Raw genomic sequence first — 22,294 nt, 5'->3', positions numbered from 1 at the left:
ACACTGATTTCGGTTTCTGAGAGTTACTTATCTGATGTCTCAAGGACAGCTTTGACTATTAAAACTAGAGTGGTTATTTTTATAATGGGGGGGGGGCTGAATGAAAGGATTCTCTAATATTTGAGGTGCAGCTGGGCCAATACAGCACAATATCCATGTTTCTGACTATATGAGTTTTCTCACATAATATTTTATGCATGTCCACGCTATCAATGGCTTTATAAAATTAATCTGGCATTCTCTTTCCATCACGGAGTCATTTTAAAGTGGCCATACATGGCCCAGAAAACTTGGAACAGTTATTTATTTATTTATTTCATAAAATTTATTCACTGCTTAGCTGTAAAGAACCTCAAAGCGGTTTACAAAAGATGAAGCAGTAAAATCAAGAAAAATGTACAAGCCTACTTTAAAACATAAAAAAGTAAACCAATAAACCAGATCAAAATTGCCTCAGTTATGACAAGAGAGGGAAACTGGATCCCACCAGATCCTTATCTCTCCCACCCCACCCCTGAGGGCTGCGTTTGACAGGTGTGCCCAGCTGTCAATCACCTGATGTCACAATGATGTTAGGTGACCAATCTTCCCCTGCACAGCTAATCGTCAGCGCTTGCGAAGAAACATGCATGGGGCATTTGCAATGCCCGACAATCAGCTGAGTGTTCGGATCATTCCATATCAAGTGATCCAACTTTTTTACTTTTTGTCATCCAATTTTCTTAATATTTTGTACACTTGTTGAATGATCAAAACTAAAAAGTTGGATCACTTCATATGGAATGAACATCCATGCTTGCCAGATACCTTGTTTGGCAGTCCCTGATTGCTACACACCATGCCATAAACAGCATACACAATGCATTAGGTGGAAATGCTTGCAAAAAAAATATATGTGTATGTTGATGAATTTTCATGAGAACTTCATAAAAGAAAAAGCTAACCAATGTGGAAATATGGGGAACTTATGACTGGAGAAACAGGAAGCTGAAAGAAACTGATTTCTCCATTCCCTCCTAGTATGCCTTGATCTTACAGACTGCCAACGCCACTCCCATTCTCATGGAGTCAATTAATCGGCCTGCGCACAAGGCACATAAAGGACCAGTCAAATGTAAATTAGTGGAGGAAGGTGATGCGCCAGATGGCAAAACCGTCCTAAGAAGCCCTCAAGTGCCGTAACAGAGTTCCTCTCCTCAAAGCCAGGGGAAAACTTACTTGACATGGAAGAATGGCTACTCATCTCTGGTACACCTGCTTCAAGTGTCGGCGCAGATGATGATTCCCTTGGCATTTCGAGGGTTGAAAGGACTTTAGCTGAAGCATCTGCAAAGAGAAACAGCGCTTGAAGCTCAGAGTCTCTTTTTGGCCTTCCAAAAAAACTCAAAAAACCCAGGGAACGCTTGTTCATCAACCGCCCATTCTCAGTCTAATTCTCACACACACACCCCTTCGCCCCAATACACTACTTGGCTCTACAAGTGATGGTTTGGAATAAACGAGACACTTTGACAGATGAAAGGCTCCCACTTATTACAAATGACTTCGAAATGAGATTTGTGCATAAGGAAAACATCCTGAAGTGTTCGGCTTTTACTTTATGTGAGCACTTGGCATTCACTTCTAGGAGGATGGTAAATGCACCTGACTCATGGAAGCTTCTGCAGAAGAACGTACCTCCCACCTCTTCATTGGCAGAGATCCTAAAAGGGGTGTAATAAAGGTAAAGGTACCCCTGCCCGTACGGGCCAGTCGTGTCCGACTCTAGGGTTGTGCACCCATCTCACTTAAGAGGCCGGGGGCCAGTGCTGTCCGGAGACACTTCCGGGTCATGTGGCCAGTGTGAAAAAGCTGCATCTGGTGAGCCAGCGCAGTGCACGGAAACGCCGTTTACCTTCCCGCCAGTAAGCAGTCCCTATTTATCTACTTGCACCCGGGGGAGCTTTCGAACTGCTAGGTTGGCAGGCGCTGGGACCAAAAGACGGGAGCGCACCCCGCCATGGGGATTCGAACCGCCGACCTTTCGATCGGCAAGTTCTAGGCACTGAGGCTTTTACCCACAGCGCCACCCACGTCCAAAAGGGGCGTAATAGAAGGGTGCAAATTGTGCCTCTTTGGGGAACTCAGAAATATACAAAACCCTGTTTCAAGATGCCTCTCCCAATATTACAGTATGCCCATGAGCTGAAATACGGTGGGGACGCCATTGCGGTAGTAGCACCTTTAACAGAGATCTAATTGGTCGGAAAACAGAACAGGGTCTTCTCTAAAGTGGCACCCCAGCTCCAGAATTCTCACCCTCTTTTCTGCTTGCCAGACAGAACTATTGCCTCTCCCTGCACATGCTGTCCTGGAAGTTCTCCCAACTCCACAGAGTTGTTTTGGAGTGCATGAAGGCACATGAGGGGGACGAGAAAGGGGAAAGGCCCATTGTGGTTGAGCAGAGGTTCCCAAACTTATTTGGCCTACCGCCTGGTGGTAAGTGTCACTGCACAACAGATGGAACATGTACAAATATTTTTTCTTCATTTTATCCTTCTCTTCTCTTATTCCTTTATGCTTCCACCACCCCCTTATTGTTATTCAGTGCCCCCCCCCACATTTGCATCCAAGGCTACTACCACCCCCCACCATTGATTGTCCCTGCGCCCCCCCCCAGGGGCGGTATCGCCCACCTTGGGGAATGCTGTGCTATGTTAGTTTCTGTTTGTGCCACTATGCAGCTGCTTAGAGTCACAAGACTCTGTTTACATTCCAGAGACAGTCCAGGCTGTTGGAAGTCTCACGGGAGACGGATGTGACGTTACTGGCTTCCTGTTCCTTTGTTTGTTTCAGTTGCTCTCTGCCTTTCACAGAGAGAGGATGTCTTTTCTGTCTGCATAGCTTAGCAATAAAGCTCTTTGCAATGTAGCCATAAATCTCATCACTTCCAAATGCTGCTTTGATTCTCTGCTGGATGGGAATGTGCCTGAGGCGTCATCAAAGGCTCAGGTCGTTAATCACGTCGGAGGCGATTCCGAAGGACTCGGCCAGAGGAAGATGAGCTTTATCAGCTCGGTCGAACGCAGATTCCGACATGCTAGAGGGACCCTCCTGCTAGTGTAACTGAGGGTATGACTCTGCAGAGGAACAGGCAACGCTACTCAGAGTGGTGCTGGCTTGATTCTCAATGGTGACAGAACCTAGGGAAACTAGGACAGGGTGCTGAAACTTTTATTTCTGTGTTTGAATGTGCACATGTGTGTCATGTGCCTCCACCTCTCCTGCCAGTTATCACCTTCTCCTTCTCAAATTAAGGGGGAATCCTTAGGAAAGAGGTGAGGGAAATGGACAAAGCCCATTGTGAGCTATACTCAGATTTGAGGGGGTCTGAGCCTGGCTCAAACCGAGATGAAGCCTTTCATAGTGGGGGAGCTCTTACTTCAAATTCCCCCAATTGCAAATTCACCCCATTACCACTGGGAAGAGCAAAGTAAGAAATTCTCTCTTACTTCTAGCACAGTAGCAGGAAGAGAACATTTATTTTTCAGGTGGGTTGACCCACAGCTTCTGCTTACCTGACTCTTTCTGCTCCCCCAGCTTGTCTAAGATGTTGAAGGAAATATCAAGGTACTCTCTCTGAATGGCGCTCACTGCAATCTTCCTCTGCTTCCTCTGCCTTGGAACAATCTGGATCTTAAATTCTGACTCTTCGGCTTCCTCCTCCTGCTTCTGTTCTGTGCTTTGCTCCGTATCAGATTCTGCACCGGCGTCCGGCTTATCGCTTTCCGTTTGGACCTCAGAGTCCTCAGGAGCCTTGATGAAGACGCTTTTCCCACTTGAACTGGGAAAGGGCCCGATCGGCTTAATCTCCTCTATGCATAAATCAAAGTTATCGTCAATGGACATCTCTGGAAGAGCAAAGGACTTCTGCAGCATATCTCGTTTCTGCTTCAGCGTGAGGGGGCTGCCGGGGGGTGCCTCGTGGACTTCTTCTGGCTTAGCTAGCTGATCAACGTCTTTCTGACCTTCCAGAGGAATGGAGGTGGCTTCCTCCTCTGCGAATGAAACGATATGGCTTGATGCAGAAGGGAGCACATCTTTGGAGCAATCGTCAATGCTGAACTGCACAAGAGGGGTCGTGCTGAGGCTGAGCACAGAGAGGCCGGTGGGACTTGATGGAGATGAGGGAGCCATCTTGCCAGAGATGCTGTCATTCCGCTGGCTTGGGAGGTCAGCATCTTCCTCATCGCTTTCCACTATCCTGAGAGGAGGGAGAGGTTCAAAGACCAATGAGTCGCTGTCTGAATTGGAGACCACCGACTGCTTTTCAGGTCCTGAAGTTGAATCAGAGGAGAGGTCTATAAGGTCCAAGTCCTCCTTTGGAGGAGAGCATTTGGCTGGGGAATCCACTTTCACTTCGTATGGCTCCATGCAGTTTAACCTGACTTCTGGTATGATAGGCCTCCGCCTTGCTAGGGTTCTTTCTGGGACGGTAGGTGGGTTCTCCTTCTCTCCTCCGTCTCCATCTTCCGTCTTGGTGGAGGAATTTTGCCGCGGCCGCCCGTATTCGTTCTGCCTCAGTGCTGTGGAAGTGGCGGGAGGCTTCTCTAAGTCACAGTGGTCTATGCACGACTTCCGGCGGTGTTCATCCAATGTAAACAAGAGGGAGTCTGCATTTCCTATGTCAAGCGATTTTTGTTTTAGTGAGCGCAGTTTCTTCTTCTGAATGCTTTCTTCTCTCACACAGCGCAGAATGTTGTCTTGCAATACCCCTGTTTCTCTATATTCAGCAAGTTCTATTTCACCTGTTGAAACAGGGGGAAAGAGCTAGTACCATGCAAGTCACTGGCATTTCCACCATTCCCCCCTTGCATTCCATCATTAGGCACTATCGCATTTTAGATGCAAATCCTAGTGTTGATTTCAAAATTAATTTAGAGGCATGCAAAATGGGTCCCACTAGCCATGTTCTACCTCCACTGTTGCAGGCAGTATGTCTCTGAATTGCTGGAATCACAAGGGGAGAGAATGCTGATGCACTGAGGTCCTGCTTTCAAGCCCCCCATAAGCACTGGTTTCACTGGTTGGCCACTGTGAAAATGGGATGCTGGACTAGATGGGACTTTGACCTGCTCCAGCAGCCAGGTTCTTCTAATGCTCCCTTCTCCTAGCTAAAAAATACCCACCACTTCCAGCCATTCCTCAACTGTGTTTCCAGAGCCAAGACTATCCTGGTTTCTCACCTCTGGCCAAAGAATGGATCTTTGTCGCCCAGAAGGGCTGGACAAGATCTAATGAGTTGCAAAAGTTTAACAGTGGAGGCTCAGTTTAACAATAGAGCCAATTCACTAGACTAGCTCATCATCATTGGAGATCTTCAAGCAGAGATTGGAGAGCTACCTGTTGGGGATTTCCTATCTCAATCTCTGGCTTTCCTGCATCAAACTACAAAACCACTCTATGATTCGATGGCACACATTTCCCCATGCTTCCTTGGACTCCTCGTGATCAATTTTCAGAGCTCCACAATCCTTCTTTGTGCTCATCATGTTGCATACAATGCTGTGTCTGATAAACATGTCAGTTTGATTAACACCATTTTTAAAAGGTATAAAAAAGAAAAACATATAGCATAAAAGATGTTTGGTTACATTTAAAATTAGTCACTCTCTGAAAATGATATATAGATGGTACTTAACCCCTGTAAAACTAGCAAAGATCTACAACAAGAGTGATAAACTATGTTGGAAATGTAAAGAAAAAGAAGGTACCTTTTACCATATGTGGTGGACATGTCCCAAAGTGAAAGACTTCTGGGAAAAGATTTATAATGAATTGAAAAAAATGCTGAAATATACATTTATTAAGAAACCAGAAGCCTTTCTACTTGGAATAATAGGTTTGGAATTGCCCAAGAAAGATGTCAGATTGTTTCTGTATGCCACAACTGCAGCTAGAATTTTGCTGGCCCAAAATTGGAAATCACAAGAAGTACCAACAGGGTAGGAATGGCAGATGAAGATGATGGATTTTTCAGAGCTAGCCGACATGACCAGAAGAGTCCGCGACCAGAAGGAGGAGGAGTATCAAGAGGAATGGAAGAAATTCAAAGATTATTTAGTTAAATATGTTAAGATAAATTAAATAGAATTACTTGTGAGTATCAGATTGGCCTAGGATTTAAATATGTGATGTTGTAGAATACTATGGATAAAAGTTAAAATGATAAGAAAGAAAGAGGTTAATGGAGCAAGTAAATTTTATGGGAAACTAGTTTTGAAAAACTGCTACAATGATTTATATGGAAACTCAGCCAGGGGGATTCGAGGAAGTCACCCAACAATGATAACAAAAGTGGAATTTTTACAGTTAGGATATATGTTTGTTTGTTTGCTTGCTTTGGATTTTTTGAATTTTTTTCTTTATGTTTGTTATACATAAAGAAAATTAAATTTGGAAAATTTAATTAAAATTGTTGAAATAAAATAAAATAAAATTAGTGACTCTCTTTTTTTATGACATACTTCTCTGAGCATTCATCTCAACTGGCTGGTATTTCACCATTTTGCTGCCCCCAATTCTTTTCAGCCTGGCAAAGAAAGTTTGAGACTCTTTATTGCCATTTCCAGTGGGTGTATCATGAATGTCAGACTCATCAAAGACGCTGTCTTCCTCCGCTGGAGAGAGAAATACAAGCATTAATTCCACGGGAAAAGGCAACATATCGCACATGAAACGGTTTGGCGATCAAAACTTCTCAGCAAAAGCATGCACTGATCTTCTACTTCAGTTTGTTTTGAAAATAAAGGTCAAATAATGGCAAACAACGTAAGTTCTATCACAACAGTATTTCACTGAGCACACAGCAAGTATGCCAACACTACGGTGAGTTGAGAATTAATATGTGATTGCAGGACCATCTGCTTCCTAGAGCAGCTTGGGAAGGAGAGATCCCTAGTGGTCATTAAGAAAGCTGTTGGAGTTCGCATAGTCAGAAGTGCCAACTCTCTGTTGTATAACATCCCGAAACAACAAGTTTTGGTTTCCTTTATAGGAACTGGCCTATCCCTTGATGGAAGTTTGAGAAAAACTCTGAAATTCCATTTCAAGGTCAAGGTCAAGGTCCTGGTACTAAGAGGACTACCGCTTCCCTTTGATATAAAGGCCTTCTTGGATACCAATACCTGAAACTAACAAATATTTCCGTTTTTGTACCACTGTCCAAGCAAGCTGGGTAGCCACCTGCATTCTGGACAGTGTCACAGTTTCTAGCCACGGTACAGAGTGACCCAAGCAGCTGCCAGCCAAAGTAGACAGCACTGGACTAAATGGATGGATGTTCTAACACAGTAAAAAGGAGCTTCATCGAACCCCTGTCCCAGCAAACTCAGGTGGGAAAGATGCAAGCAAGCACCACTGCCCTCTGAAGCTAGAACAGAAGAACTGGTGGGTGTTTCACTCAGTCCAGATGCCAATATCTGTTGCAGCCAGCTTCCCCCACCCCCTTCCAAACTACTAAAGGTCTACAGCAGAAAAGAATAACTTATGGCCCTCCAGATGTTGGTGATCTTACTCCCATCTTCCCTGACCATTGTCCATGCTGACTGGGGATGATGAGAACTAACAACATCTGGAGAGCAACACATTCCTCACTCTAAAATGATGTTGTTGTTGTTGTTGTTGTTGTTGTTGTTGTTGTTGTTGTTGTTGTTTTTAAAAAACCTGTTGACCAAGGTTCCATTAAATTCAGATAGCATAACACCTAGCCTAGAAAAGGGCCATGGCGTGTCCTGAATGTGTGAATTCAGTTAGAGACAGATGTTCTTTTATTTTTCCTTCCTTAAAGACAAGAATTGTGAAGCAAGCATGCAGACCATGTAAGAAAAGGTACTGCTACAGGCCATCGTCTATTTTTACTCTTTTTCCACTTTGTCCTCCTAGGAGAGCCTCTGAGGCAAGTCTCCTTTAGATTTTATTAACAGTGACACCAGATCTGCTTGAGGTATCAAGCTTAATTCCGGTTCTTCCCCCCCGCCCCCTTTTTTTTTTTTTTAAAGAAGTTTCGACTTTCCAAATCTCTTCAGGAAATAATGTAAATTAATTGCTGCATTAAATGTCACATTGCAGCTTGTAAAATAAAGAGTGGCATTCGGCCAAGTTTTACTCGGAGTAAATCCACTAAAATTAATGAACATGCCTAAAGGCTGCATTCACATGGCAGTTTATTCCATTTTCACGATATATCCCAAACTGTTCATTTCCACATTATATTTGAACTTTCACACAATGTAAAAGCCACTTCCAGAACTATAGCAGAATATGGTAGAGCTATAGTGGTATACAGCACAAGTTAGCACTCGGTTCCATATTGCTTGCAATCAGATTTTTTTTCTGGAAGCAAACAACATAGAAATGAGCACTCAGTTTGCACTGTTTCACTATAGTTCCAGAAGTGGCTTTTGCATTGTGTGAAAGCTTAGTGTGGAACTTAACAGTTAGAGAAAAGGAATAAAAACAGAATAAATTGCCTCAGGAATGCAGCCTAAGTTAGGTTTCTTGATTTCAATGGGTCTACTCATAGGAAAACTTAGTTGAAACCCACCTAAGTCGTAAACCATAGCTTAATTCGGTTTCATACTTTGAAATGCTACATATGTCATTTATCTTGCTTGAAATTCTAATCCTCCTTAAGCATTCCTCCTGTAAATTAGATTGGAAACCCCACAGACATTCTTTATATATGCAAGAGTTCCTTATGGACTTTATAACAAACATCTCATTTCCCTTTATGCATATCCATAAGTTCTTCTGAAAGAGGGTAAAGAATCATAGAAATATTATTGGTTCTCTATCTCATGTTCAGAAATGTTATGCATTAGTGCTTTCTCTTTAAATGCTGTTTTTATACTTTTGGTTAAAAGTTGCTAGCAAGAAAGAGAAATGGAGCTTGTGAACCAAGGAAGCAACCCTTGTCTTTTATTTTAAAAAAAACAATGATCTAATTCCTTTCCTATGTGGACTTGAAAGCCTTGTGTACAAGAAATTAGAAAAACACAGTACAGAAGGCTCTCTTCACATGATTGTGAGCCCTTTACTTTAAGAGTAAGATTTTCACAGGTAAGTCACTCCCCTACCCTGTTCAGCTGAATGTGAGAAAGGGGCTTTCTGGTGCTTTTATTATATGACACCTGAAGGACAGCAGGGAATTTGTATTAAATAGGAGCAGTGCTATTTTTCTAGGGAAAGGTGCCGGAACGCACCAGGAACACCTCTCTTGTTCTCTTACAAATGGCAATGGTGCCTACCTGAGAAGTGCTGGAACTGAGTTCCAGCTGGGGGGGGGGGAGCATGTTTCCTTACACCTGAAATCATGAGCCACATAGTTAAAATTTGGTAGGGCATTTGAGGGCCAGGAAATCCTCCTTCAGCTGACCCAACTCAGTCCATGGACAGCTGGCCTCTCAATCTAGGCTAAACATGCCAGAAAAATTCTTCCTTAATCCATGCCACCCAGAGCTTCCTCAGCTTCACATTCACATTTTAATATTATATAATACCTTTTTCCTTCTCACTGTAGCGGCTTATGTTGCTGTTGTCGCTGTACACCGGGCCTGCTGAGGCGTGAGGCTTGCAGCTGTGGTACTGTGCATTTAGAGTGTTGACGGTTATATGAATGAGATGCAACATGATTTTGCTGATGTCACAATCTCTGTAAGGATACTGTCCAACAACAAGAAAAACGGAAAAGGTTGGTTTTTTGTATTGAAAACACCACTGACCTAAACAACACAATATGCAAGGATATGTGCAATGTGCAGAGGAGAAAGTTTTGAAACAGAAGAAAACCAAGGACGAAAATGATAGATAAAGTCAACGGGAACCTATAAACATTAAAGGAGGTGTGTGATATAGTTAACAGGAGGGCCAGCGCAATATATTACAACAACAGCACACAAAATCATGTGTGGAATACTCTCATATTGTAGCCAAAAACCAGCCACTGAACAGACTAGAAATACAATTTTCCTTGCGAAGCTGAATGTAAGAATGCATTTCAGAGCTGTTGAGATCTGCAGAATATATCTCGCTTCATAGCTTTATCAAAACCAACTTAGAGAGGGGGAATCTATCATGGCTAGCAGCTGAAAATGATCCTCTTCCCAAAACATTAGTTGTCTTGTAAAAATATATAAATACAGTGGTACCTCGGGTTAAGTACTTAATTTGTTCTGGAGGTCTGTTCTTAACCTGAAACTGTTCTTAACCTGAAGCACCACTTTAGCTAATGGGGCCTCCCGCTGCTGCCGCGCCGCCGGAGCACGATTTCTGTTCTTATCCTGAAGCAAAGTTCTTAACCTGAAGCACTGTTTCTGGCTTAACAGAGTCTGTAACTTAAAGCGTATGTAACCTGAGGTACCACTGTACAAGCAACTAAATTAGCTTTATTTGGCAATATAAAATTGCCCTTATTAAATGACGTGACTCACCCAAAGTCTAGTTCGCTTTAGTTATTTTATCAAGTATACTGCTCACCTCCAGTCTGGTTTACAGGCCCCCTTGACTGCCGGTGGTTTTTATAACAACACCAAGCTAGTCATGTATTGCTATTATTTTGTACACCATTTTCATCCACAGGCTTCTGCACTCTCACTCCACAGCCTGCAGAGCAGCAATATTTCCATGAGTAAAGCCTTATGGTTCTAGTGACGTTTAATTGATAAGATCCAACATAGCAGAAGCAAATGTCCATTCATGCAATGGGGCCTCTCCTTCCTCTCCTCCCCCTGCAGCTTCCAAGGGGCGTTGGCAATTTGGGGAGCATGTAGGGGGCTGGAGAGCAGGGGGGAAGAGACACCAGAGGTCCTGTTGCACAAGCAGATTTCAGTTGTGCAAGTGGATGGAAATCAGTGAACGCTGCTCAATTTTCATCAATGCAGCTGAATATTATGGGAATATAGTATTAGACACTGGTGAACTACGGGGATAGGAAACAAATAAGAATGCTTTAAATGTAGTGGGGGTTTTTCCTATGCATATAACCCTGTCTGTCATCTGACAAAAGCAACTGCAATGATGTTTACTTACTTCTTTTCTTAAATATTTCTACACTGCCTCAAAAAATTTAGGAGGCTGTTCGCTAGTGGTGCTTCTTTCATCATTTGAGAGCCCCACGGGAAACAGTTCCAAACTAAATAAACCACACAGGACAGGGCTGGAGGTATCAGCCACGCTCTCAATTGCGCCTTTGTCTTTTACCAATATACTTACCCAGGATCCATGCCGGTTGCTGTAGGAAAGACTCAGGCAAGCAACACAGAAGCATTTACCTTATACAGGATGACAAGCAGCGCCTTCAGCCACATCTGCCGAATGTGGGGCTTCAGGGACCAGAGGGAGCAGCGGGGCGGCTGCTGGAAGTAATGCCTGAGCTGAGGGCATGAGCAGTACTTCAGCACCTGAGCCACTAAAGGGAGGAGGTGTTTCCCCAGGTTAATATTATAGTCCATCACCTAGAAATGAACACACAATTTAGAATTTAGAGCGTTTACTACAATTACATTTTTAAAGAAAATAATAGCAACAAAGGCATCAGGAAGAAGAAAAACACTGGCAATGATTCAAGAAAATGACTGCAAGCTTTAAATTGGTAGATCAGCAGGCCTCAGAACCAGGGTCCAAATGCAACCCTGTCCAGGTCTCTCTTCTGCACTCTTTGGCCTCTTCCCAGGCCACACCCCTTCTCCCCACGCTAGTTGGGGAGCGTGTATTTATGGTGCCCAGGGCACACATGCTAGCAGGGAGTGGGGCACGGAACACGAATGAAGCCCTCCATGTGCCAGCACAGCCCGCACAGCCAACGCAACACCAGCTCCAAGCTGCTTTGATCAGATCCTTGCGAAGTGGCTTGGGGAGGGTGGTGTGAGAAGGATGCCTTGCGCCCTTTGATCTCAGCCCCTCGAGACCAAACCTGGGATCCAAGGCGTCTTTCTCATGCCACCCTCCCCAAGCTGCTTTGCAAGGCTGGGAACTGATCAGATCCCAGCCTTACAAAGTGCTGCAGGACTGGCACCCAGGACAATCGCCCCGGCAACCCCCTAACTCATGCTATGCCCCTGCCCCAGGCCACACCCCTCACCAGCCTTGCTTCACACCCTCCTTGAGTGTTTTTAATTAGCTAGAATGGGTCCCTGAACTCTGCTCATGACTCTTGCTTGTGAGTGCATGTAGAAAGCAGCCTCCTGCATAAAAGGAAGATTTGCAGTCACCACTCTGCCCACTTTTGCCTCTGGCTCCATCTGCCACAGGCTGAAAAAAAGGTTCCCTGCCCACCCCATAGTAGAGCAGCCAACTAAAGCTTTAGGCTAGGTATGGGAATCCTGTGGCCCACCAGATGCTGTTAGACTCCAGCTCCTATGAGCTCCAGGTAACAAAGTCAATGGCAATGGATGATGAGAATTATAGTCCAACAATATTTGATTCGCCCCATTCTTGCCCAGCTTTCGGCAACCCTGTGCACACTAACCAGAAAGACAGGCCCATGGAAAGCAATTCTAATTAGGAATGGATGTTAGAATTCCTGCTCCGTGATTGCAGTCATAGGATTCTGGCCTATCACATGATGGTACATGTTTTGACTCCACAGAGTGGGAAGTGACGGAGCCATGTTGCAGTGCTCCGTGTATGTTTATATGCAAATAAAGTAAATTAGCCAAAATGCAAAGTTGCTGGGTCTGTCATGAGAACTGTGCAAACTCTGCGGATCCCTAACCGTGCCAGTATTGATTGGCATCAGTTGCTGTGATGTTTGGGCTGAAGAAAGCTTTTGAAGCTCCCGAACAATCGACCAGGAGGGAGGGAACATGCCAGTCAGGCATGTGTCTCTGCCAGGGTCCTACTTGAGTGTAGGACGAGCTCCTGACAATGGGTGGCGTGTTTATTGATCAGGAGGAGCCAGTTTTAATTGGCGGGGCTGAGTGTTAATGGAAATTCAAAGCTGCGTTCTCGTGATCACCTGGAAAATGTCCAGAGGGACAAGCTGCCGTATTTCTTAGCCTCTTGCATGGTGTCAGAATGGGGAGTCATCTTCCGTGACACTGTCACTTTGATACTTGTCACTTCATAGTTTGCTGCAGGCAATTTCCCCCCTCAAAGCTCGTTGCTTAGCTCGCCTGGACAAAATATGAATCAGCGCTCGCTATGATTGGCAAGTGTCCTTTCACGGACTGAATCTATGTGCCTGTAAATGTGTAGTGATGGGTCCCCAAACGCACACATGGTGCATGTGCCTGGCAGGAAAGCTATTCCAAGTGCAGCCATTGACTGTAAAAGACCATCAATACACACGTGGCACTTTTACAGAATTAAAGTACAGGGAAAGTTCTTGCTCCATATACACTCTGGAGTCACATGGGAGAGAAAAGAAGCAAGTGGAAGGAAGAATGAAACAAGAGCTCTAAGGAGGAACATGGAGAAAGGGGAACACACACACAAAAAAATTCTCCTTTCTCTCACAACACCAGAACTCATGCACATGCAATGAAGCCAAATGCTGGAAGAATTGGGACAGATAAAAAAATTGATTTCTTCATGCAATGCATCGTTAAACTCTGGAACTCGCTCCCAGAGGAGGCAGTGATGGCCACCAGCTTGGGTGGCTTTAAAAGAGGTTTAGGCAAGTTTATGGAGGAGAGGGCTATCAATGACTTGTGAGAATTCCATTCCACATCAAGGAACAAGCATGAGATTGTTGCATGTCACATGTCTGTTTACATTCCAGCACAGCTTGCTGGGAACTTCCGTTTGTGTATAGCTTTTGCTTTTGCTGTTCTCTCCGAGACGACATGAGAGAGAGACAACATGTTCCTTTGTTCTGATTTATGTTTAATAAATCTGTAGCTGTAGCATTACTTACGCCTCACGCCTACTTCTGTGTGTGCAGTACACTCTGCTAATTGCGTGCCTTGGCTTTTGAAGTTTGGGTCGCTGATTTATGTTGGAGCATGGGCCGATGGAAGGAGACGTCCGAGCTGGGCTTGCCAGCTGGCCTCCCAGCCCCTCTGCATGTCGACAATGACTACCAGCCAAGCTAGCTATGTTCTTCCTCTGCTTCCAGAGGTGTTATGCCTTTGAATATCAGTTTCTGGGTATCGCAGGTAAGCAGAGTGTTGTTGCACCCATGCTTGAGGATTTCTCATAGGCATCAGGGTGCCCGTGGTGAGAACAGGGTGCTGAACTAGGTGGTGGTCCATTGGCCTGGTCCAGCAGGCTCTTCTTATGATGGCTTTTAGCTACTTCTGGGATTAGCAGCAGCTTGCCTCTGGATACTCAGTTTTGGGGGACAGCAGTGGGAGAGGGATGTTGCCTTCACGTCCTGCTTGTGGATTTACCACAGGCACCTGACTGGCCATTGTGTGGGACATGGGGTGCTGACATCAGGACTCTTCTTAGGCCCTCTTACTAACAGCAATCACCATCTCAACCATAAGGCATTTTATAGAAAACCAATGCAGGGAGCAGCATGGGTGTGTTATCTATATTGGGACACTTTTGCCCATATTATGCTCTAGCCCAGAGGTCGGCAACCTTATCGAAGGATGGGCCGGTCGATGCTCCGTCCATCGGAGGATGGGCTGGAGTGTGCGCGCACACGCGCTCTTTCGACTCAGAGGAGCACCTGTGCGCATGCGCACACGCTATTACCAGTGCTCCTCTGATCCAGAAGTGCGCTGGAAATAGCATATGCGCATGCGCATGGGTGCTTCTCCATCCTGCACACATGCGCACACGCTATTTCTGGCGCACATCAGGGCAGAGGAGCACCCGTCTGCAAAGGTTGCCATCAACCTGGAAGTTGGTCCCCACGCCGGTTAAGAGCGGGGGCGGCGGCAGGGGTTGCCATGGGCCAGTTAGACAAGTCTTGTGGGCTGCTACTGGCCCATGGGCCTTAGGTTGCTGACCCTTGCTCTAGCCCACTTGCTATGTGATGTTCCTTTGCTTAATGGTTAACATTCCATCCCTGCTAGGACCTAATACTGCCCAGCCTTGACAAGAGATATCCAGGCAGGTCACAGCTACAGTCTCTTTCACAAAAACCTGCCCAACACCACCCTCTGGTGGACCAGCATCCAAATGATATTCAGGTTTATAAGGCATCTCCATCCCCTTTGAAAACAGCAGCAATATCCACATGAATGAAAGGAACATCTTTTAGAAACCAGGTTTCTCTGAAGAAGGAATTGAAAAGTTGAACTGACAATTCAAGAGGCTGATAGAAGGCAGGATTCATTCTGCTAGTGGAAACCAGTGCAAGAACACTCACAAGTGCAATGGGGCTCCCCCCGCATCTCCCTGCTCCCCCAGATCTGCTCCAGAACTATATGCAAGAGGAGGAGAAGGGAGCTTGTTCCATCTGGCAGGCAGAAACTCCTGCGCTGATGGAACCATCTCCTGAGCACTACATTGAACTCCACCCTGTCTCCAACCACATTCTTGTCTCTCTCTTGCAAATTCTGCTTTGTGAAATGAACACCGTCATCCTTTATAAGACCCACGGTGCTTCCAGACAGGGGGTTTGCTTGCAAATTGGTTGTTGCGTTATCGCAAACAGGTTACTGGCAACAGGGCATAGGAAAATCAGTGCCAAAATTTCCATGGTTTTCTGTGGATCAGTCTTCCAGGCTTAACATATTTTCCAGGCAAGGTTCAGAGCATTGCCTTGGTAGCTTGGGAGCTGAGATATGAAGCAGGCTTCATTTGATGTGGTTATAACACCCCTCCAAAACACCAGTACCATCTTTTTTCAACAGCCTTTATTACTTGCCTGATCAGATCAGGAGGGAGGGGCTGACTGATTCTGTGTTGCCCAGGGGCCACAGAAACCTGGAGCTGGCCCTGAAGTCATGAACAGGTGAACCAGTGGCTTGCCTCAAAATAATAATAAAAAATGCAGGGAATTGGACACGGAATATAAAGCTGACTTACTTGAGCGATCCCCGCAATAAAAGCATTGAAGCATGTTGAAATGCGCATTTTTTGAGGAGCGATCATGAAGCATCCTTCCTGCTGATCATAGCCCATTAAGACATACAGGTGGCGCTTGACCGTGTTGAAGGCTTTAGCGCTGCTGATGTCCGACTCTGCACTGCTCTCGTCTTTGGCCATGAACTTCATCAACACTGTGATGAGCTGGTGGACAGTCTGATGGTCAATGCCAGCATCCTCTGGGAGGAGGTCCTTGATGGTGTTGTTATTCTCTGGAGAAGGCTGCCCTATTAGCACAGGAAAAGAAAACATTGCAATGCATAGATGGCTGATGGGACAAGGGAGATGTAAACTAAACATCCCTCCTGAAGGAGTCTTGGCATGTTCCTGAGATGTTTATAGGCATGGAGGCTTGGGAGTAAAGCAACGATGCTTGCAATAAGTTACCATAACCAATGATAGACAGGCAGAAATAAATAAATAAATAAATAAATAATATTTTATACCCCACTCATCTGGCTGGGTTGCCCCAGCCACTGTGGGCGGATTACAGCACATAAAAATTGTAAAACGTTTGACATAAAAAATTTCCCAATACAGGGTTGCCTTCAGATGTTTTCTAAAAGTCAGATACAGTCATACCTTGGTTCTCGAACGGAATGTTGGACTTCCAGAACTGTTTGAAAACCAAGACGCGGCTTCTGATTGGCTGCAGGAGAAGCCACGGAAGCCACGCCGGATGTTCGGCTTCCGAAAAACGTTTGAAAACCAGAACACTCATTTCCAGTTTTTGATTGTTCGAGAGCCAAAACGTACAAGTTCTGGGGCATTCGAGAACCAAGGTACTGTAGTTATGTACTTCCTTGACATCTGATGGGGAGACGTCCCACAGGGCGGGCGCCACTACCGAGAAGGCCCTTGGCCTGGTTCCCTGTAACCTCACTTCTTGCAGTGAGGGAACCACCAGAAGGCCCTCAGAGCTGGACCTCAGTGTGTGGGCTGAACAATGAGGGTGGAGACGCTCCTTCAGGTATACTGTGCAAATTGAGGCTCATGCTTCTTTCCTGCTTTTTCTCCAAGTTTGTTAGTCCACGTATGAGCTAGCATGTGCTTGTGCCTCCATAATGCAAAGGCTATACTCAGAATGGCTTTGTCTGCCAGTAGTAACAAACCTTAAGTCTATTTCTTCTTCCAACCACCTGCCTTACTGTACTATTTAATTACTGCACTCCTCTGCACTATATTTACCAAACTGAAACAAGGAGAACAAAGTAGGCACCGGGGTGGGTGAAATTTGATTTCTTATTTCTAACACCACATTTTTAAAAAGGACACAATCCTTTCCATATATTTACCAGTGAACAATACTTCATTGCAGAGGGTTGGACTAGAAGACCCATGGGGTCCCTTCCAACTCTACAATCCTATGGGTCTATTCTTCTAAATCACTGTCTAGATGCTAAACATGATCATTGTGAGGACTGGACTGAACCACACCTCCTTCTCACACTCAAAATATCTGAATATTTGCATAAATGTTCCTCTCTTGTCTTGGAACCAATCATGTACTGTACACAAACACAGCATGTACCTTGAGTTTGTTCTGGTGTCCCACCAAGTGCTGGAGCAGATTGCTCATGCCTCATCAGCCTATTAGCTAAATAAAAATAAAAATATAGGCCTGTTAATATTAGATGAAAGACAGTCTCTCTGCAGCCACACCCATAACTCAGTGACAGGGCACATGTTGTAACTACTACTGAAAAAACCTAAAGAGTTCCAGCTCAGTCAGTAGAGTATGAGACTCTCATGGGTTCGAATCCCATGTTGGGCAAAAGATTCCTGCATTGCAGGGAGCTGGACTAGATTGCCCTCGTGGTCCCTTTCCAACTCTTCAATTCTATGATTCTGTGATGTATGTGCTTTGATCAAGTGCTGCTTTGCCATGTCTAGTGATTTTGATACAGAACAAAAAACAAAGGGGGGGAAACCTTGAACAATAGTCTTAAACAGAAGTATCTAGGACATCATGAGTTCTCCAAATGTGGTCCAAGCTTCATTCAGGTGGTCCACAAAGCGTCTGTGGATTTGTGGTTGAAGACGAGAGATGACGGCATCCATCATATTAAATACACTGGTACCTCTGGTTATGTACATAATTCGTTCCGGAGGTCCGTTCTTAACCTGAAACTGTTCTTAACCTGAAGCACTTTATCTAATGGGGCCTCCTGCTGCTGCCACGCCACCAGAGCACGATTTCTGTTCTCATCCTGAAGCAAATTTCTTAACCCGAGGTACTATTTCTGGGTTAGCGGAGTCTGTAACCTGAAGCGTATGTAACCTGAGATACCACTGTTACTACTTCTTTAATTTTTACATTGCATTACAATTTGATATCTATTGCGTTCAAACTGCAATACAGTAAAACATACTATATAAGAAATGAAACGGAAAAAGAAAAACACAAGAAAAAAATCATAGCACCTTACAATAGCCACAAATAGGAAGGAACATCAGTAAGTGGTCTGCTAAGTACCTCAGCAACTTTCAAATGGTCTGTGCAGGAAGAGGAGTTTGGGAATCAATGTAGCAGATTATATTTCATATGATGTCCCATATATTATTAACAATACTTTGAGGAACATGCTATGGAGTGTTCTAATAACAAGAGTTAAAAGAATTAATTAATCCGTATTCCTTTTTGTCAAAATTACTGTCTTATACCTATTGGAGTAATGTTTACATCCATCTGAAAGAGAAACCTATTCAGACATGCATGAAAACCAGTCTCCACTTAGAAGCAATTTGGTAACAGAGTTGAATTAAGAAAGGAAAATGAAGGAGAGACAATACTCAACGGATTTTGCTTGTGAGGGTTTCTGGGAGAGAAAGTGCCCTCTTGGATTCCACCGGGCCCTTCACGCTGTCTCTCAAAGAGCGCACGCTCTTCTGTCGATTCCGGGCAAACCGAGCTCTCTTGATTTTCCACATTGCTGTATCGCTTAAGTTGGCAACATTCGTCCGGACAGCCGTAATCGCTTTTTGAATAGAATGAAACAAGTCAAGTTTAATTTCTTGGCACGTTCCAGAACAATTTGTTCCAAGGGAACCCCACACTTTCAAAGCACCATGTGCATCTTGTTGCAAAAGAAGGATTTCGGATTGTCAGCCCCACTCCTTCGGCAAATGAGCACAGACGGATACTAAACGTGGAGTTCAGATGTGCCTCACCCAACATCTGCACAAACAACTTTATCTGATACAGGAAACCAGTTCAGATATTATGATCCCAGCCCACAAAAAAATCAGTCATTTTCAGCAAAGCTATCATGGTTTCTAACCTGAATTTTCTATTATTACTATTACTACTACTACTACTACCACTACTACTATTAGTATTTTATACCCCACCCATCTGACTGGGTTGCCCCAGCCACCACTTGAGTGGCTTCCAACAGAATATACAAAAACACAACAGAACATCACACATTAAAACATCATACCAGAGGCAGTCTGCAGAAAATCTAAACAATTATGTTTCCGGTTGTGATGTAAATATAATAGTCAACTGAATCACTGAACATTTCAGGTATCTCATGGAAGACCTTTTGATGCCCACAGGCCATCAGCTTTTCAAATTTTTTATTAGCCAGTCGTTTTGACGATTCTCTTGTATTTTTTTAAGTGGTGTTTTATGTTTCAATGATGTACTCCACCCCAATCTTTTATGATACGGCCGTATAAAAATACTTTTATAACTAACATTATAAATATATAAAAGGGTTATATGCACAAGATCCTGGTTTCATACGTTAATTTAGAGGGAGTTCTTAAACCAGAGTTTGCTAGTCCTGATTTCATGACAGATAAACCATGGTTTATGAACCAGGCCACTTCCTCTGCTTGTCTGGTTTTTAAGAACTTTTGGAGCAGGGAGTTTCACTCCCATAAGGCAGCTCCCATAAAGGCAGAGCTGTACTTCTGGAGTCATCAACAAATTTAACAGGCGCTCTTGGGAGCTGTTCCCTCACCAATGAAGCAGAACATATAGCAGGCCTTCTTGTTATAAACATGGGGCCTTCTACCCCCATGTTTGTAACAAGAAGGCCTTATAAGGTGAGGAACATTTAACTGTGACAATATTATCCCCTCCACATAAACACCCGCCCACACCAAAAAGTCACATCGGGAAGCGACACTTACTCGTTGGGAATGGGAATTCCTTGTTGCAATCCAGGTGAAGCTGTGCCTCGAGAGAGAGGGTTTCAAACCTATTCACAAAGAATTCCCAGCTCAATGCCGGAATGTCTTGCTTGAGGAAATGAAGAAGCAAAAGCTTGCTGAGGATGGTGGGCCTGTCCTTGACGACAGTATCAAACTGGAAATCAAGGCAAAGGCAAAGGCCCTAGAGAGGAGAAATGAAAAGGCAAAGGTAAAACACAAACACATTAATTGTGGTGTCACTAGGGCTTACACACACCTTCCACAGCCACTACAACTAGGCTTCGAAAAAGCCTGAGATCATAGGATTGTAGAGTTGGAAGGGACCATGAGGATCATCTAATCCAGCCTTTCTCAACCTGTGGGTCCCAAGATGTTGTTGAACTACAACTCCCATCACCCTTAGCTAGCAAGGCCAGAGCTCAGGGATGATGGGAGTTGTAGTCCAACAACATCTGGGGACCCACAGGTTGAGAACCGCCAACCCACTGTGGTGCAGAAATATTTTGCCCAACATGGGGTTCAAACCCACAACCCTAAGATTAAGAGTCTCCTGCTCTACCAACTGAGCTATCCCAGCTCCTTCTAAATTGAAGGTTACTTTTGAGCCTAATTTCAAGGGGAGAGGGAGGCAGAGGCACACAACCTTGTGGACGTCTGCACGTGAAGGTTGCAGGCATTGTGTGGGCAACCCGTGGCCTAGATCTACTCCTGGTCTCTGCCGTGGGACCTAACAGCCCCAACACATCATAGGAAATCAGCTGGGGCAGCTTCTCCCCCACCACTTCCTACAAACCATTTATCCAACCTTACAATCTTTCTGCATCATTTCTAGCCGCCCCTTTTACTCCCATACAATTGTCCTCTCACTGGCCCTTCCTCCCCCTCCTGCCTCCCTTTCCTCAACTTTCTCTGCTGCTTATAATGCTTCCACACACCCTTTTGGTATATGGGGGGCTTAATTCCAGGCAAGTGGCATGGGCAGGGAGCCAAGCTGCTTTGACACAGCTCATTGTGGGTGACAAAAATGCTTTCCTCCCCATAGGACAGAATAATATCTCGCAATTTCATCAAACAGGTTGAACCGCATCTTTGACATGTTTGCCCCTAGCAAGAAAGCAAACTCGGAAAATATTATTATTATTATTATTATTATTATTATTATTATTATTATTAATGTATTTATACCCCACCCATCTGGCTGGGCTTCCCCAGCCACTCTGGGTGGCTTCCAACAAAATATTAAAATACAGTAATCCATCAAACATTAAAAGCTTCCCTAAACAGATGTCTTCTAAAAGTCTGGTAGTTGTTCTCTTTGACATCAGGTGGGAGGGTGTTCCACAGGGCGGGTGCCACTACCGAGAAGGCCGTCTGCCTGGTTCCCTATAACTTGGCTTCTCGCAGTGAGGGAACCACCAGAAGGTGCTGGACCTCATGTCCAGGTAGAACAATGGGGGTGGAGACGCTCCTTCAGATATACTGGACCGAGGCCGTTTAGGGCTTTAAAGGTCAGCACCAACACTTTGAATTGTGCTCGGAAAACGCGGACTCTTCCGTTTGGTATATTGCTGTGTTTGACCATGTTTCCTTTGCCACTGTTAACCTACCTGCAGAGCTGGCCTCTTGATGGTATCTAGCAACAGGCCTGCTCTGGTAGCCACAGCTGGGTTGACATCCTCAACAGCTGTCAGGAAGCAGCAAAAGGCATGTGCTAAGGAATACTTCAGCAAGTGGTTTTTGGTCACGGAGTGAATATCCAGGAACCGACACAACACAGCTACTTTCTCCACTGCAGCAGACAGCAAAGTCCCAAGATAAAGAAAAGAACACATTAATCAGACATTAAGAACATAAATATCTTGCTAGCTCAGGTCAGCGGCCCATCTAGTCCACTATCCTGTTCTCACAGTGGCCAACCAGATGCCAGTGGGAAGTTTTGTGAGAGAACACCCATGAAAGAAGACCCACATTTTCCGTTCACTTCCAGGTCCCTTTTTAGCTTTGGGTAGAAAGGTTCAACAGAAACATTTTGGATGTTGTAACTAACTTATAGTCTTTCTGCCAGTCAGTTCCGGGTCAAAGTGGGTCTTTGGCTAGCTAAATGTTC

General features: G+C 44.7%; 1 protein-coding gene across 9 annotated transcripts in view; it reads right to left on the bottom strand.

Moving 5' to 3' along the window:
- UNC79 (unc-79 homolog, NALCN channel complex subunit) overlaps positions 1–22,294 on the bottom strand; it is a 125,977-nt gene that overhangs the window by 44,901 nt on the left and 58,782 nt on the right. For all 9 annotated transcript variants that reach the window (XM_083432935.1, XM_083432927.1, XM_083432928.1 and 6 more), the window contains 10 exons: positions 21,795–21,976; positions 20,167–20,368; positions 18,822–19,001; positions 17,555–17,620; positions 15,964–16,250; positions 11,310–11,492; positions 9,540–9,702; positions 6,507–6,659; positions 3,558–4,787; positions 1,219–1,326 (listed from right to left, as the gene is read on the bottom strand). In XM_083432935.1, coding sequence (XP_083289061.1) covers positions 1,219–1,326; positions 3,558–4,787; positions 6,507–6,659; positions 9,540–9,702; positions 11,310–11,492; positions 15,964–16,250; positions 17,555–17,620; positions 18,822–19,001; positions 20,167–20,368; positions 21,795–21,976 — 2,754 coding nt within the window. The remainder of the gene's footprint in view (positions 1–1,218; positions 1,327–3,557; positions 4,788–6,506; positions 6,660–9,539; positions 9,703–11,309; positions 11,493–15,963; positions 16,251–17,554; positions 17,621–18,821; positions 19,002–20,166; positions 20,369–21,794; positions 21,977–22,294) is intronic.

Source organism: Podarcis tiliguerta, assembly GCF_965153285.1.
Source record: "Podarcis tiliguerta genome assembly, chromosome: 1".
Taxonomy (NCBI): Eukaryota; Metazoa; Chordata; class Lepidosauria; order Squamata; family Lacertidae; genus Podarcis; species Podarcis tiliguerta.
Note: the sequence above shows the minus strand (reverse complement) of the source record. Positions and strands in the feature narration are given on the sequence as shown.